General features: G+C 36.5%; 2 protein-coding genes across 5 annotated transcripts; one reads left to right on the forward strand and one right to left on the reverse strand.

The window, feature by feature from the left end:
* Positions 1-3,733: 3,733 nt before the first annotated feature.
* LOC307145737 (uncharacterized protein) lies at positions 3,734-7,732 on the forward strand. The gene is made up of 4 exons (XM_079849208.1): positions 3,734-3,878; positions 4,871-5,194; positions 6,838-6,903; positions 7,018-7,732. The coding sequence occupies exons 1-4, from the start codon at positions 3,842-3,844 to the stop codon at positions 7,125-7,127; spliced, it is 537 nt and encodes a 178-aa protein (XP_079705334.1). The 5' UTR covers positions 3,734-3,841; the 3' UTR covers positions 7,128-7,732.
* A 283-nt stretch (positions 7,733-8,015) lies between these two features.
* LOC307145734 (uncharacterized protein) lies at positions 8,016-17,757 on the reverse strand. Of its 4 annotated transcripts, none has more exons than XM_079849204.1 (6): positions 17,557-17,757; positions 12,341-12,646; positions 11,855-11,923; positions 11,156-11,328; positions 10,627-10,702; positions 8,016-9,305 (listed from the first exon to the last, which is right to left on the reverse strand). In XM_079849204.1, the coding sequence occupies exons 2-6, from the start codon at positions 12,615-12,617 to the stop codon at positions 9,295-9,297; spliced, it is 606 nt and encodes a 201-aa protein (XP_079705330.1). In that variant the 5' UTR covers positions 12,618-12,646; positions 17,557-17,757; the 3' UTR covers positions 8,016-9,294. The 4 variants fall into 4 exon arrangements, with proteins under 4 accessions (XP_079705330.1, XP_079705331.1, XP_079705328.1 ...); XM_079849205.1 differs by having other exon boundaries at positions 11,870-11,923; positions 17,557-17,619; XM_079849202.1 differs by lacking the exon at positions 17,557-17,757 and adding an exon at positions 16,901-17,089.
* Between the last annotated feature and the right edge of the window lie 359 nt (positions 17,758-18,116).

Raw genomic sequence — 18,116 nt, forward strand, 5'->3', positions numbered from 1 at the left:
GAAATAAAAATCCCAGAAAATTAGAATATTACATGAAATCACACAGTAATTACACAGTGATACCATGGTCATTGAACCAGGTTTTGGTTCTTATGGCAGTGTGGGCCTGTGCAAATCCTGCTGGAAAATGAAGTCAGCATCTCCATAAAGCTTGTCTGCTGAAGGAAGCATGAAGTGCTCTGGAAATGTCCTGGTAGACGGCTGCGTTGAGTGGACAGCACAGTGGACCAACACCAGCCGATGACATGGCTCCCCAAACCAACACAGACTGTGGAAACTTCACACTGGACTTCAAGCATCTTGGATTGTGTGCCTCTCCATTCTTCCTCCAGACTCTGAGACCTTGGTTTCCAAATGAGATGCAAAATTTGCTCTCATCAGAAAAGAGGACTTTGGTCCACTGTGCTTTATTAAATCCAGAGTCAACGCAGCCGTCTACCAGGACATTTCCAGAGCACTTCATGCTTCCTTCATTTTCCAGCAGGATTTGCATCTGCCCACACTGCCAAAATAACCAAAACCTGGTTCAATGACCATGGTATCACTGTGTAATTACTGTGTGATTTCATGTAATATTCTAATTTTCTGGGATTTTTATTTCGTGGGTTTCATAAGCTGTAAGCCATAATCATCAAAATTATAACAAATAAAGGCTTGAAATATCTCACTTTGCATGTAATGAGTCTATATAATATATTAGTTTCACCTGTTAAGTTGAATTCTTGAAATAAATCAACTTTTTGATGATATTCTAATTTTATGACCAGCACCTGTAGTGGATGTAACTGGTTTCATTGCCAGTGTGTCACTTCCTGATGAAAGTCAGTGAATGTTCATCAGATCAGTTTGATCTTCAGGTGCTTCATCAAGAGAAACGACAAAAAGCAGTTCCTGAAAACTGTTCAAAATGACCATTAGCATGTGTGTTTTCATTGTGTTCCTCATCATCAGTATGGAAGGTAAGAAATATGTTCTTTTCACAAGCAGAATATTGTTTTAGTGGTTGTGTTCACTGGTCAAGTCACTTACGGGAACATTTTCACTAGTTTCAATTCAATTGCATACAGATCTTGAGTTGTACTCAACACAATTAAATATTTTCAATATTTCATCACAACATATCAAAATGTATGCAACATTTAAATAAAAGTGAGCAAACTTGACAAAAGTAGTAATGCTTGGCAAGGCACATTTATTTTTATTTCACTGTGATAATCCAGTGCTTCACAGAAAATAATATTTGAAAAATATAGCAATCATAAAAATGTTCATATGAAATAAATAGAAAATACAATAAAAGAATGAAGTAAAAAAAATTAGATTAAAATGAATATGAGGGACGTGAAAGGAAGAGAGGCAGCGCAGTGTGATCGGTACAGTGCAGAAACAGAAACTGTTTTTTATTCTGGACTCAAAGGTATCTGTCGATACTAATATCACTTTATATAAGCAGTAATCTACCCTGCAGGTAATAAATGCATGAATAGCCTAAGCTTCTCTATGTAGAAACAAAAGATATGATTCGTACTATGTTTTTTAGATGTAGTAGGCTGATTTGGTTCTGGTTTTGATGTATTTTCTGAAACTAAGATCAGAATCCAGGATGACACTGAGATTCATGACTTCATGTTTAGTTTCTAAACTCCCGGAGTCAAAGTATTCATTCACCTTTGATATTTCATCTTTATTGCCAAAGACAATAACCTCTGTTTCGTATTTATTAACTGAAGAACATTTTTGGCACATCCAGCTGTTAATTTCATTTCAACATTGGCACAGGGAGTCTATGGGATTGAAGACACATGGCGATAAATCTAGATCTGAGTGTCTTCTGCATTACTGTGATAAGCAATATTGTTGTTTTGAATTATATGGCCTTGTGAGAGCATATACAAACTGAACAGTAGAGGCGCAATGATTGAACTTTGTAACTCCATGTGTTTCAGCAGTTCGGTCAGATTCATGCTTATGCTCACAAATATCCTCTGCCTTCTAAATATGACCTGAAGCATCTAAGCACCGTCTCAGACAGTCCGACCAGTATATTGTGGTCAACAGTATCAAAAGCAGCACTAATATCTAGTAATACAACTCTGAAATTTTGCCAGCATCAGTGTTTACCCGAATATCATTTAAAGGGAGGGAAGGGAATTTGTTTTATAAACAGTTTTTGTTATACTGGTTAAAACTCTCTTCACATCCTGATAGCAATCAATAATAGAAGTGGTCTAAACATAAAAACATGTGCGTATATCTTCTGGGAAGTCTCAGGACCAAAAAAAACGTTCGTCCAATCATTGCATTCGGAACCTTGTAAGATGTTTTGTTGAAGAAAGTTCTCAGTGTAACTCATGTTTAACCCTCATTCATATTGTTTCAGGTCTGGTGAATGGTGAGTGGCATGAGTTAAAGACCGTGATGGAGAGAGACGATCTGACTCTGCAAACAGGAGTTCCTGAACTAAAAGGAGAGGATGAAACAATGTGGCTGTTTACAAGTGGCAGCCAAACCACCCGAATAGCACAGATGTATCAGAGTAACGTATCGCTTCATAAGAGACTCGCTGACAGATCGCAGCTCGACACACAGACCGGATCACTGACCATCTAGAACATCAGCGCCAGTGAATCTGGACTTTATACGCTTGAACTCACCATCAATGACTTCATCTCTAGGAGAACATTCAGAGTTGATGTATATGGTAAGTTTTAGCTACAGCCAATACAAGACTAAATACTAGTGTGTCACGTTCTGGGCCAGTATACAGACACTTAGAGTAAAATATTAGTGTTAAATTGCGTCATCGTCCACCTTAAGTAAGGTAGATCAATAATATTGTTGAATATTAAATGTCCCCAACTAAGCAAGCCAAAAGCCAAGGCAACAGTGGCAAGGAACCAAAACTCCATCAGGAGACAGAATGTGTTGACAGATCAGGGCTAATATGGTCATACTTCCTGGTTCTGGTAAGAACTCGAGCTGTAGTTTGTTTAATAACCGTGCAGGGCAACCACCCATAATAGCATTACAATAATCCAGCCTTGATGTCATGAACGCATGAACTAATTGTTCCGCATTTGTCAATGAGAGCATATGACGAATTTTAGATATATTTTTAAGATGGAAAAAAGCAGTTTTACAAATGTGTGTAAGCAGTTGAAAAAAACTGTAAATCGATTGCTGGACATCGTAATGTTATTGTACATCTGATTTATGATTTAGAATAGCAACTCTGCCTCTGATTTCAAGCAGTTTGTCTGCGATTTTGCAAAATCTGTCGGCGAGTGAAAATCGGGGCTAAAATCGTGCAGTGTGAACTCGGCATAACCTGTGGGGGAACTCGCGGTGACACGGGGAGAACAAAGGCCTCCTGGGTCAGGTGAGAGCTTCTTTATTTTTCTTATAGTTACAATTATCTATCTATAGCCTACAGTATATATATTAATTTATTTATTTTACATTTTTGCAGGTTTTGAAATTCGCAAAAGCTCAATATAACCAAAGATAAATATCAATATATTATTGGAGAGGCGGTATTAACATTGTTTAATTCTAATAAACTTAACATTACGTTAAGTTTACATGACATAAATAAATAGTAGATGTTATATTATGAAATTGAGTTTTAATCACTGATAAGTCAGAAAGAGAAAAGCTGTGATTAATTGTTGAGAGGTTTTGGTGCCATCTAATGGATTCAGCAGATTCATCTCCACCTGTGGCACTTCCTGATGACAGTCAGAGTTACAATCCTCTGAATGTTCATCAGACGAGCTCGAGCTCCAGGTGCATTATCAAGATTAATAACATCACTTATATTAATATCTAATGCCTGTTCAAAATGTGGGTTTTCATCGTGTTTTTCATCAGTGTGGATGGTAAGATTTTTTAAATCTTATATTGTTTCTATTCTTTTAGTGGTTGTGGTCACGACTGTGTAACTTGCTGAGATGCTCAACAGGGCAAACTGCTGACACAAGTTGTACAAATACAATTAAGGATTTTCAAACATTACATTAAATTGGTCTAACATAAAATTGTTTGCAAAATCTCTGAAAGTTATTGTTAACTCAACTGCTGCTACAAAAACATTAAACACGAAACTTATTTTTATCAGTTACACAAACACTTTAAATTGCACACCATGAACTATTTTTAGTCAATTTTAGATGGATGGATGGAAAGAGATAGATAGATAGATAGATAGATAGATAGATAGTAGGGCTGCTGAATACATAGAAATTTATAGAAATATCGCAAATGTATATATCGTGATATGCATATCGTAACAGCTTGCAATAACTGGGGTCATGAACAAAAGACAAAGAGAAAATCTCACTGCTCTACGCTGAATACATTTTGTAGCTTTAATAAGAATCAGTATATATTTAATTCATACATTGAAAACTAAGCAGTGTTTTATTTTTACATTTGATTATTTAGTTTCTGTTGTTAAATAAACCTAATGTAGGCCTTCCTGGTTTACACTGATGTTAAAATAACTCTTCTTATGCTGCTGTAAAACACTGTTCACGTTCAGAAGTTGTAAGGATGTTTTCTTGTCACAAAAAGAATGTGAAACACGTTTGTAGATTATATAATTTTAAATATATTTTAAAAATCATTTAAGTTTTGTGTGTGACAAAATATTGTGCTAAAGCATCGTATCGAATATCGCATTATTTGATGAGTTATCGCATTTATAGATAGATAGCCTAGATAGATAGCCTAGATAGATAGCCACATCCTGCTTCAACAAGTATTTCCATTGTGGTTTCTGCATAATGTACTGCTAATCAACATCTAGTTTGGATGACAATATAGTTTTTTATATGTAACCCAAATCAAACCTGTTTTCATGTTGTTCCAGTGTGTGGACAGGCTGATGTTTTTAAAACAGTTCAAGTGAAGGAGGGAGAAGTCCTACGTCTACATCCAGGAGTTGATCTGACGGAAGACTTTCAAATACTCTGGTCTTATGAAAGTGGCGATCTAAGTACTCGTGTCGCACAGATACATCAAGGGAAAACTTACACACATTATGATGAGAGATTCGCTGACAGAGTGCAGATTGACCAAACGACTGGAGTTCTGACCATCTCAAACATCAGGACCAATGAAACTGGACCCTTTGTAGCATTCATTGTTATTAACAAACAGATCTCAAAGTGGAAGTTCTATGTTGCTGTATATGGTAAGTTTTATTTGTAAAAAAAAACAATACTTGTACAAAAAACAATAGAAAGGTGAAACTCGAAAAATTTTAATATCGTGCAGAAGTTATAATTTTGATGATTATGGCTTACAGCTTATGAAAACACCAAATTCAAAATCTCAGAAAATTAGAATATTACATGAAATCAGTAAAAAAAAAAAAAAAAAAAAAAATTTTAAATACAGAAATGTCGGCCCTCTGAAAAGTATAATCATGCATATGTACAGTATATAGTTATATATACACTAAATAAATTAGTTTCACCTTTTAATTTGAATTACTGAAATACATGAACTTTTGCATGATATTCGAATTTTTCGAGTTTCACGTTTCATCTCGTCCTAAAGCACCCGTCTCATCAGTTACTGTGCACCAATCTACAGTCCTTCAGTCTGTCTTATACTTCGCTAATAATAATAATAATTCTAATAATACATTTTATTTATAATGCGCTTTTCTAAACCCAGAGTGCTACAGACATTAAAATCAAATAAAAAATACAAAAGCACAAGAGTAATACAAAAATAATCATTACAGTACAACACAGTAAAATACAAATCATGACAGTCTATATAAGCAATTTTAAGATGAGTTTTTAACAACTTGATCTGATCTTCTGGCTAATGTGGGAGCATCTCTAACAATAAGAGGAAGTGTATCCCATAACCTGTGCAGCAACAGAGAAAGCTCTCTCCCCCATAGAGTTTAATCAACAGGGCTGAAGAGCAAGTGAAGCACTAGACCGAAGGGAACGGGAAGGCGCGTACAGGCTGACTAAGTCACTGATATAAGAAGGGGAAATTTCGTGCATAGCTTTGTATGTCTGTGAGAGTTTTAAAAGCAATACGCGACTGAACAGGAGGCCAATGCAAGCACACAAAGCACGCCTGTAATGTGCTGTCATGGTGAAGTGAATGTAAGCACACGAGCTGCTGAATTCTGGATGTTCTGCAGCCGTTTTATAGATTTAGCAGGTAAACCAACAAATAGTGCATTACAATAATCAATCCTGGAAGTAACAAATGCATGAATACGCCTTTCAGCGTCGGGTAGAGTAAGATAGGGCCTAATTCTTGCAATGTTTCTGAGATGCTGGAATGTAGATTTTGTAATACTCTTAATATGTGAGTGTTAGGTGAGCGTCAAAGATCACACCAAGGTTACGAGCATAAGAAGATGGAAATAAAACACTATTATCCATAATCAAATAAAAATGTCTCCCTTTGTGAGTAGCCGCCGGTGTGGCAATGAGAAGAATCTGTCTTGGAAGAATTCAATAAAAAAAAAAACAATGGTACATCCACGTTTTTATTTCCTGCACACACTCCGAGAATTTTAGAGGTGACAGTAGGAGCAGATTTGGAGCTGATGTAAATTTGAGTATACCCCAAACCCCAAAAGTGATACCCCAAACCATATTTCCTAATTATTTGCCCCAAAGGAAGCATATAAACACTAAAAAAATATGGGACACAGGACAGTGACTGATTCAGAGCAGGGTGAGACCTACTTTTGTGTTTTGTAGTCTGACAGACCAATAGACAAAAAGACAGATAAGACTTTTAGATTTGAGCCCATAAGTTGATTCTATAAATTCAAGACTAAATAAAAACTGTCAACAGGTTCATCATCGACCAGCAACATGACCAGCACCAACCAGACAAGAGAGCTTTACCCTCCAAACAAAGGTATAAAACATGACCACATGAAGCTTCCTGCCACAATAACCTCTGTGCAGCTTCTGTCTATACAAAGACATGATGTAATAACAGATGTTTCTCAATACGTCTCTTCTGTTTCAGATTGTGCAGAGCGTTGTGGCGGCACCGAGGCTCTGGTTCGACTGGTTCTGTCTGGTCTGGTGGGAATCGCCACGGTTTACTTTCTGGTTGATCATGTGAGGTCCTGTTAATCTCAAAGGAGATTCCTCTGTGTGATGATGATACTTTCATGAAATGTCACAAAATGCACTTTGACATTAAAGTGAGTTTGCCAGAAGGAATTGCCAATTGATAATCATTGATAATGTTATTGACTGGCCAGCCTATAAAGAGTAACAATTAATATGAAATCACAATTATTAGATTGTCACACAACACATTGTATAACAAGATGTTTCTCTGGCATTTCCTTTTACATTTTACATTTGTTTGTTTCCCAGGAGTTCTGAAATGCTAAACCATATGAATTATGTTGCATTATATACAAACTTTAAGAGACACTGCTTTTACTTTCCTATATGCACAAAGTTTATATTAAATCAACTTGTTAATCACTTTATCATATTATGGGTGGAGCTAACAGATCTTTCTCTAGAATTGTTGTTTGTTGCATTTTATAAAACCTGTCTATGTAATCCAAATCAAACCTTTCATGTTGTTTCTCTGCATGTACTACGTGTTATAATACCATAATTTGAGCGTTAAGTTAATCTAAACTGTATTAAATACATTTTTGTGCCATTCATTTGTTGAAAGGGATAGTTCACCCAAAAATGAAAATTGTCATTAATTTCTCAGCCTCATGTCGTTCGTTTTTAAACGTTCTTTTGTTCATCTTCAGAACACAAATGAAGATCTTTTTGATGAAATCGGAGCGCTTTGTCCCTTCAGTGACAGCAACACAACTACCACTTTTAACGCTTCAAAAATTTCATAAAAAGATTGTGAAACGAATCCATATGAATTGAGCAGTTTAGTCCAAATTTTCTGAAGAGACTCGATCATTTTATTTGATGAACAGATTGAATTGGGACACAGTTTATATGGGAATAAAAGCATAAATTCAAAGGCCACGTCTTCAATGTCTGCAAAGTTTGAACCGAGTGGTGTTGTTTTGGGGAATCAGGAAACAAAAAAAGCAGAAGTTTATTGAATAATCTTAGTTGACTTCATCTGACCAGCACATGTTCAACAGGTGTTGAATACAAAAGCAATAAAAAGGCAATAACACATTTCTGCTTTAATGAAAATGTAACAATGCAAATACTTTTTTACATTTCCTAAAAATATATTTTGACATTTAAATCTGTTTACAAAATGTTTACAAAAATACTATTAAGGAAAAATACATTGCCAACATTTACAACATACACACACAGTATTGAACTTGGCAAGACAACAACCCTAACCTGGTAGGCCCCACATGCTCTTTTATAAAGTATAAATGTTTATGCATGCATGTACTCTTTGACAATCATCCACTATAGATCCATAACGTGTGCACACAATTAGGTTGACCAGTTAAAGTGCATAAGACAATTAGTACCCTTTATTTGGGATCTTCAATATACTAACTATAACTTCAACATATACTAGCTCCAAAGTGGAGGACAGAGCTTTTTTTCCACACTGTGCTGTAACTTGCATCCTTCATAAGAAACAATAAGAATAGACAAAATGTAGCTTCATATTTAAGACATGTTATTCCACATAATAAAAAGAATAAATAGAAATAAATGCTTTAGGTTAAAATACACGAATCATGTCAACCTGTGAATTTATAAACTATTGCACATGATTGTATTGCACCAAAGGACAGTGTTGTTCGGTACTTCATGGTCCCCAGTACATTTGCATTTACATGTCCATTTAGTCATTTAGCAGACGCTTTTATTCAAAGAGACTTACAATTTAGGACTAAGTTAAACGAGTCATCCTGAAGAGGCAAAAACAACGCAAGAACTGCTCAAAATACAAAGTTCAGGCATTGTTCAGAGTAGCATAAGCCCGATGAGGGTTTTTTTTAAGTGCTCACGTCAGAGATGAGTTTTCAGCTGCATTCCGGATGAGGCGTTCCTCCAGCAGGGAACCGTGAATGAGAATGTTCTGGAAAGTTATTTTGTGGCTTTCTGTGATGGAACTACGAGATGTCGCTCGTTGACCGATCGTAGGCTTCTGGTAGGGATGTAGACTCGTGGGAGCGAGTGAAAGTAGGAGGGAGCTGAGCCTGTGATAGATCTGCAAGCAAGCGTCAATGCCTTGAACTTGATGCGATGGACTTGATGGGAGAGATGGCTTGTAGCTTGTAGATGGCTTCTTCATCGGTTAGTGGAGAGAAGGAGAGATTTGTTCTTTTTCTCATACTTCATCTGTAATGAGAAAAATTACAAATTATCAAACAAAATGTGTAATTATTGAATTCAACAATTTGTGGGGATCTTGTAAGTAGAGCTGTGGATTATTAGTGTTGCCCTAAGGGAGTAAAAAGTCCTCATTGATATGAAAATGTCATGCAATATATACTCCTGGGTAGGGTTGGACCAGCCATTCGTAAATTCTTACTTAAAGGTGCTGTATATGTTACTTTTTCACTCTACTAAAACATAAAAATTCCATTAACACTCTGAAAAACACTTCATTCTAACATTTCGGACCCACTGCTCCTCGTTAAAGCCGTCAAAATCTCATGAAAGTGTGTATCTATTGCACAAATTTTATTTCTTGTGCCATTTACGGCAAAAATAGTTTTTGCGTGCATATGATATGCACTTCTATGGCGTGTAATACACACACGCTCCACACCCCTAATCCTACCCAATGGGTTTACAGTACGTATCATGCAAGCAAAAACTATTTATGTCGTAGGCCTATAAATGACACGAGAAATAAAATTAGTGGTATAGATACGCACTTTCATGAGATCGTGTTGTATGTTCCCACCAGTCCTGAGATCTCTCTCACACACAATAACTGAAGCATATGCGCGGACTGTAATGATGGTTCTTTTCATCCTCCTCCGCCTCAAAATCATGGTGATGTTTGGCGAACTTTGCATTTATCGCAAATCGTCCATCGGTGCAAGAACCCCCTTTAAGCATGCGCGATATTTCAGATAGTATGTCAAGTGTAAACGCATGAATCGGATATGGGTCACAATTGAAAGAACGTGTAAACGGATGGTCAAAAAAATTGGATATAGGCAACAAATCAGAATTGGGCATCAAGACCTGCAGTGTAAACGAGGCCTAAGCCTATAGTGCGGACTTTAAGTAAGTTCCAATTTAAAGGTGCAGTCTGTAAGAATATTCAACCAAGACTAGTGGTCGAAATAGGTACTGCAGTCGAATTCAAAATATCGGAGCCTGTCGTTTCTCCCGCCTCCTGCTCGATGTCACATGGGTTGGCAGTTTGAGCAGACGCAACAGGAACAATGGACAATGAAAAATGGCAAACTGGCGACGTGCAGTATCACAGACCAAAACAAAAACAAACATTCCAGCCTGGAAACATCTGTATTCAGATTTCATAATGAACACTTTGATATTTGTAATACATTAGTTGAGGTCTCATCCGTCCACTGATCACAAGGCTGGCAGTAGCTGAGCTTGGCTTATGGCCTATAGCCAACATTACTTACAACCTGTTTTTATGCCCCAGATTTGTAATTCACAACTGCTTAATGAAACATACTTTGGTTTTGCACGAAAGTGTCCATCTCTCTGGGATCTTCCTCCTGCTGCTTCTTTGGCTTTCGGTTGTGAAACATCTGCAAATCAATCAATATTAAAATGTATTTAATTATTGTTACAAATATAAGCTTTTCAAAAAGAACAGCAAGCGTGACAGTTCAAGTGTATATAATTCATACTATATTCAACAGTAAAACATTTGAACACCAGTGAACTCTGAAAACAGCTCATTAAGTCATCTGAAGTCATATGATATATAGATATATAGAATAAAATTATCTCAAAGCTAAAACACATGAACTAAAAGCCACAAAATATGCCAAGCCAGTAAAAACAAACAAAAAACAAATAAATAAATAAATACAATAATAATGCAAGCAGCAACTAACAATGTTGTTACACAATGAACCATGGACAAAATGTTTTGTAAAAAATGTTTAGGACACTTATAAATTATCCTGTAATTTGTTGTCTTCCCAAACAAAGCTTTAAATGAGCAAAGCAAACCATGTTCCTGCTGTAATACTTACCCCTCGGAGATATCTGAAGGCTTTAGTTGTTATTGCATCTCGTCCAGCTTTTCTAGCTTTTGCTTTATCTGCAATAACTAGTACAATTACAAGAGCTACTATAACTCCTATAGGAATAGCCACTTTAGCTCCAATAGCTAGTGCTTCAGGAACTGTGGCATTGTGGAGTGGCTCTGTAAGATACAACAGGAACAAAAACCATTAAAGGAGTTTAAAAAACTGTTTTTCATCTTTCTTCAAATGTTGTTCTCATTATTAAAGACAGACTGTCATAACTGACAAGCCATAGTGAAAATGTATGACCTCTAACCCTATTATGGCCTCCTGTACCACCTAAATTACTCCTAGCAATAATGAATAGCACTTCCACATTTAGGAAAGTAAACAGTAACACCGTGTTTGCATTAGATGTGAGTGGAACAACACATCAAAAGCTAACAGACCCAATTATAATCAGTAATGCTGAAACACTTGATGTGGTGCGCTGTGATGCGATGAGCCACCAAGAGTAGTATTTCTATTTCTGACATACTTCACGCATATGCATTACGTCCGATAACAGAACAAATGTATTTGGAAGATTCATTTTGTCCGGTATAGACAGCCTCAAGCTTCTGCAGTGCATGTGGACATGTGAAATGATCATGATCATCAATATCAGTGATATAAGGTCAGCTGCTGAGTTTAAGCATACAGTACCGTTCTGTTTGATACCTTGGATGTGGGTTTCATCTGGCACAGCAGTTGTTGTAGAGGTCGAGGAAACATCTGAACCAACAAAACAGGAAAGGTATAGAGATTTATTCATTAAAACATTATTTACATTGCTAATGTACCAGTACAAAAAAATTAAAAAATTTCCCCATTTCTGAATGTTTGCTACTCCTGATACCTGAATATTTTTAGCGTTGTTTACTTTAATTAGACTGTTTATTTGAATTACTTGAGAAAACCTGAAGCTTTTTACTTGTAATTGTTTCAGTTTGTTCATATTTCTATTAATATGTAACTTTTTAAATGAGTGTGTTTCACTGGCATATTGCGGTTTGCTATAATATCAAAATTGTTATTAACAATTGTGAAATTTCACTGGTAGTATTGACAGGTACCGTGACTCTCTTATAATCTATCTGTAATGTACATTTTTGGTTGCAATCAAATCAGTCAGATTTTCAAAATTCTCACCTTCATCAAGAGTGAAATTCGGTAGAAAAGGTGTTCTTCCGTTTAGGTTTGCATCAAACCGATCCAAGTGATTGATGTTGTGCAGGATCAGAACCAAATATTCTGATTCAGTTTCAAAGCATTTCACACAATAACTAATGCTGCAGCTCCCACTGTGGCAGAAGTATTGTCCAGCCATCTCATCTGTGCCACTTTTTTTCACAATCACTTGGCCATCATTTCTCACTTGATCCATTTTGATGAGTTTCTTGCTGTAGGTTTTGCCCTCACTCATCATCACAGCAGAGGTCAAGCAGAGCAGCAGCCCTGTAAACAAACAGACATGCATGCACTGTATTAAAGTGTCATGAAACACATGACTTCAGGACAAGTCATTAAGAATAGAAACCAATAGCAAATATTTTTTTTTTTTTGTTTGTTTGTTTATTTATTTTTGCTAAATGTCTTCTGTGGTATCATCCACACATGCAAATTTGGTTTATAACATAACTGTAATAAAGACATTTTTTAAATCAAAGTGCCATGGTAGGTCAAACTAACTTTACTGAAAATGTTATTTTCATGTCATATCTGAAAGCCAGGTTATGTTTTTCCTAATATCTGTCATTATTAGCACATTTTACACATGGGGAAAGCCAATTGTTTAGTCAATAATTCAAGAAGGTCCAGACTTTAAAGCTCTTGCTAACTTGGCCATATGAAAAAGTAATATAGTTCATGTAATTGTTTAACTATGGTATTTCTTATAATAAGGATATAATTAAAGGTAAGATCACTGATGGCTCCTCATTGCCATGCTTAGGCCAATGATATTTTTGTTTTCTTTCTTTAGTGAAAAATATATTCCCTTAATAGATTATCAATGATAAATTCTATAACACGTTAGTCAAAATTTAAATTGTAGTAAAGGTGGTTATGAGTAGTTTAAAAAGCTTTCTAATTCAGGTTGGTGCAGGATGATATTTTTAACTTTTTTTAACAGGATGAACTTTTAAGTTTGTGTCTGTTCTAGATCATGTGTGACTTTCTCAACAGCATTTTACTACATTCTCAATAGAATTAAAATGGGTTGCACATTTTATCATCAGCGTCGCAATTGTAACGGCTGATGCAAATCTTATTACACTTTTAGAGTGCACTGCAAACAATTGCGAAATTAAACAATTGGGTTTCATATTGCGCAGATCATTGGTCTGTTCAGTCCGTACGGGAACTCATTGCTTATGACTTTTAAGATGGACTGTATTTTCGTTTTCGGTTAAAATGCCTTTTGAATGGGAGTGCTTGGGGCACTTCTATGATAGCATCAAAAAACGCTATTTTTAAAACACTAAGAAGGCTTGACACAACATGAAACTGTGCTGGAAGTTTCACCAGAGGCTCTACACATGAACTCGAGCGTTGAGAACATTGTTTGTGTACACAGAGTTTACTAAAAAGAAAGGTTTTGAACAACTCACTGTAGCTGTTGTTGTTTCCGGCCGCCGGCATTTTGTCAGTCAAAAATAGTCAATCTCCAAATGCAACATAACAGGGAGGAGAGTAAAGATGGAAAGCTCCTAAAGCTTAGTTCCATATGAATTCATGGATAAATTGTTTTGTCGTTAGTGAAAATCAATATTGACCTTGTATTTGAAAAAGGATCCTCATATAAGAAACAAATTCAGAGTCAGTTAATTTGCATTCGGAGATCGACTATTTTTGACTGTAAAAATGCCGGTGGCCGGAAACAACAACAACATAATGATGAACGCGGTTGCCCAGTCCTGTGCAGCGTTCCAGTCCAAAATTGTCATGCCCTTCACTCGCTAACTTCCCTCCGTCTCGTTCACTCAGATGTATGTCATTGCTTACGTTGCACGAGTGCCCACTACTTGCGGAAACTGCAATGGGCTGAACTGGAACGTCCTAAGCCCTTGATCACTTGGAATCAGCTAAAGAGTTGATTTATTATTTACATTTTTTTTCCTTTAAGAATTTGTTTAATGCAGCATCCAAATGTTTATAGGTGTGTTTAGGTTATTTTAAATTTAAAAAACGTATAATTAATATATCATAGAGTTGTCTGTTGTGGTGGTGATTAGACGAGATATGTGGTGACGTCACATTTGTACATTTGAAGTAGATTTGCTACCTCGGTCAAAATCGAGGGAACGAGGGTCTGTCCATATAAACTTCCCTCCCCCGAGGGGAAGGGCTTAGGGAAGTTCGCAAGTGAGTGTCTAAAAGTGGACTGGAACGCAGCCCTGTTTGATTGAACCACGAGAGGCGTGAAATGCCATCATTACGTTGTGCTTGGTCAAGTTCAGGTGTTACTCTTTTGTGGTAAATGTAAATGGGGTAAACTCTTTTGCGATGTGTGCGGCCGTCTGCCGGAAGCTAGTTATTTTAGTAGATAAAGTTTTAAATATGGATATTTTTCTTGCACAAACTCGTCGCTTCACTTCACTTCAGAAGACCTTTATTAACCCGCCGGAGCCGTGTGGAGCACTTTTATCATAGATGGATGGACTTTTGCAGTTTCATCATACTTTTATGGACTTCGAAACAGAAACCGGCCATTCACTGTCAGTATAAAGCTTGGAAGAGCCAGGACATTTTTTAATATAACTCCGATTGTATTCGTCTGAAAGAAGAATGTTATATACACCTAGAATGGCTTCAGGGTGAGTAAATCATGAGCTACACTCCGCACTTACACTTTTGGCACGTTTTTTGCGCACAAATACGGCCAAAAGTATGGTAGGCCTGTGAACAGCAATTTGCAACTGAAAGCAACAGAGTCAGGAACTGCAAAACAGATTAATTGTGTAAAATCAAACTTTGTGTAAAGAAATTAACTGTTGCAAATGTCTAAATGGCTTTTTGTCTGCATGGGGTAAAAAAGTTCCCGAAATAACCCGATTTGTACAGTTGCGCTTACAGTTTTGGCACGATTCTCTCACTCATTGAGTTTTGCAAGCGCTAAGAGGAGGGCGACACCTTCTTCATGTAGCCAATCAGATGAGCTTCGCTCTGACTCTCGGTTTACTCTTATCTGATTGGTTCAATAAACACACCAGTCACCAGAACACATCTTTATCTTCATTTGGCTCAGAAACGTTCTCGTTCTCACAAATTCTCTCTAAATTTTCCTTTTTAATTGATTATTTAATTGTTTAATAATTTATAATAATTTAATAATATCTAATAATTAAGGTTTACATGCTAGTTTCCATGTCAGAGTTAAAGATCAGTATTTTCATTGTTACTGGAGCTGCCAGTTTGCTAAGTTTCAAATGAGTTTTATTAAAAAGCAAGCACAAACTAATGCAATTATGCAGCCCTTCCAGCACACTCAGTATCCGAATTCACTCACTAGTTTTTATTCACTCAAGTGGTCTATATTGAAGCAGTCTGATGTGGGGATATTGAATTTCGGCAGCACAAGAGGAGAACTCGTTTTTTATAATTCGGGTCCAGAAAGTTTCCACACTAATAGCCTACGTTTTAAAACGTATATTTTTCTCTCCGATTTGGCCTTCCGTCCACAGACAGGGCGTTTTTATTAATGAAAACTCCAAAGTGGATACATTTGAAAACGCCGTTTTCACGTTGTAGTGTGGACTGTGAAACAGGTGGTATTTAAAAACGATGACGTAAATTTAGTCATGTGATGCATATATTACCAATAGATTCGTACAGTATTGTGCCTGTGCTATTCACTTTCACACTGTTGCTAAAAATATTCTACATTGCACACTCTTCATTACACAGTCCTGCAAAGATGACAGAATTTACTCACATTTGTTGTCTTGCGGCAATACATGAGAGTAGTTTTAGCGTTTTAGACCAAACATATAATGGAGACTGCGTGCGACCTGGACCGCATCAGTGAATGCTGAGATATTTTACTAAATAAAATTATGCTGTCAAAAGAATTGCGCGATATCTTCATTATTTTTTCATTAATCATATCAGTGATGTTTTGTGGGGTTTACGCATGCGCAATAAGGTGAATTTGGCGTTTTCAGGTGTTTTTAAAAATTTTCTCATCCACACTGAAACGTCCGAAAACGCTAACGTGTGGACGGAGCGCGTTTATAAACGAAAACGCCGTTTTCAAATGTATCCGTATTAATGTAGACGTAGCCTCAGAGTTTCGACGCTTTCCATCCTGCCACATATCCGACGTGCGATTGCGCAATAAAGCTGACAGAACACACGTGCTGTTTTTACATGCCGGTTAAAAAAAATTTGCTGTTTCGATCGATTTATGCTTAAACCGCTTATGACCTTCTCCGATAAAGGAGGACAAGATAACACATTGACAGGACCACGCTTTGTCGATTTATTAAGCATAATCGGGTTAAGAACGTGCATGCAAACGGGTCTTAGCATACAGCTAACGTAGCACATTCAATCTTTCAGTTCTTTTTAGCATTCTTTCTATCACAGTCTATCTTTAATCGTTTAATTCAGACAATTGTTACTACAATTATTACATTTAAAACATATAGCGTATGAGAAATGATTTTCCACAACAACAAAAAAATAAATAATTATGAACAAAATCCTTACCTGCAATGAGATATCGTTGTAACAACATTTTCTATGAGAGATGTCAAATTTCGTTGTATACCATGCAATGACAATAACGGTAAAACTAAAAACTAAATCGTGTTGTTGCGATGCTCACTGCTTCACCAGCCAAGGCAAAATGACAGCGTGCCACAGGTGTCAGCAGAAGGGCCTTCCCCTCGTAGGCCTACGTCACAGCCTACCTGTTTGGCGGAAGTGATTTTCTAACAAAATTTGTAAGTTAAAAGTAAGTTTAAATATTTCTTTTTCCATTTGTTATTTATTTATGTTAAATGACCTGTTTATCGTTCTAAAAGTAATTGTATATATTTTTTTTAAATAATTCGCTAATACATTACTGCTGTAATTTGATCCAGCCCATGACGGACGCAAGGTTCCAGAATGTTCTAGAAAGATCGCAAAACCGTGTTTTATGACGCTTTGCCAGTGAAATTATACTCTTTAGGTTCGCTATCCATTCCGTCGTGATAATAGGCTAATTTATGTTTTTGTTGTAGTTTTGTAAAAGTAGGTTTGATGCTGCAGGCCCATACCTGTCTCTGACTAAAGAGATTGGGCTAAAGGCACAACATAACACACATAAGTTAATACACCCTTTTACCCCGCTGTACCCTATTACTCTTAAACACTCTCACCTGTCTGCTGTAGGAGAGCTGCTGTTCACTGCAGGTTCCTTTCTTCCGTCCTCTCTGCAGTCTAGTTGTGTAAACAACACCACAGTGCTTTTCCCTTTTTTTCCACCTGCATGGTTGATGCGATACTCGCCTAGTTATTGACTCAGTGCTCAACATGGTCTCATTAGTAATCAACAGCAAACGCAAATATGTTCCTCTTATCTGCAAATTACACATAGAAATGGGCATTTTGGAGTTTGCCACTTTAAATAGATGCTTCACACTCACAGCATCATTTACTCGCTCCTCTGATAATACAGCAATCCATTAATGCAAGAATTCACTCATATCAAAATTAATTTAGTTGAATGTGTTCTGTCATTTAAAGAGAAACACTGTAAACATACAGTGACTAGAGAAGAACATGGGATCACACTATTTTTTTCACAAACTTTTGAACAATAGTCTATTTCATATGCTTAAAGGGATAGTTCACTTTGAAATTAAATGTTGGTATGTTTTAGCTTACCTCAAGGGCATCCAAGATGTAGGTGTCTTTTTTTCTGCAGTAGTTTCAATTT

Source organism: Squalius cephalus (genome assembly GCF_949319135.1).
Source record: "Squalius cephalus genome assembly, chromosome: 18".
NCBI classification, from domain to species: domain Eukaryota; kingdom Metazoa; phylum Chordata; class Actinopteri; order Cypriniformes; family Leuciscidae; genus Squalius; species Squalius cephalus.

Bases quoted from the DNA above. Each gene is read 5' to 3' on its own strand.
- LOC307145737 (XM_079849208.1), top strand. From the start codon at position 3,842: ATGTGGGTTTTCATCGTGTTTTTCATCAGTGTGGATG. The intron at 5,195-6,837 runs GTAAGTTTTATT...AACTGTCAACAG, and splicing joins GTTCTATGTTGCTGTATATG to GTTCATCATCGACCAGCAAC. The intron at 6,904-7,017 runs GTATAAAACATG...CTTCTGTTTCAG, and splicing joins GCTTTACCCTCCAAACAAAG to ATTGTGCAGAGCGTTGTGGC.
- LOC307145734 (XM_079849202.1), bottom strand. From the start codon at position 16,928: ATGTTGTTACAACGATATCTCATTGCAG. The intron at 12,647-16,900 runs GTAAGGATTTTG...GTTTGTTTACAG, and splicing joins ACAACGATATCTCATTGCAG to GGCTGCTGCTCTGCTTGACC. The intron at 11,924-12,340 runs GTGAGAATTTTG...TTGTTGGTTCAG, and splicing joins GAATTTCACTCTTGATGAAG to ATGTTTCCTCGACCTCTACA.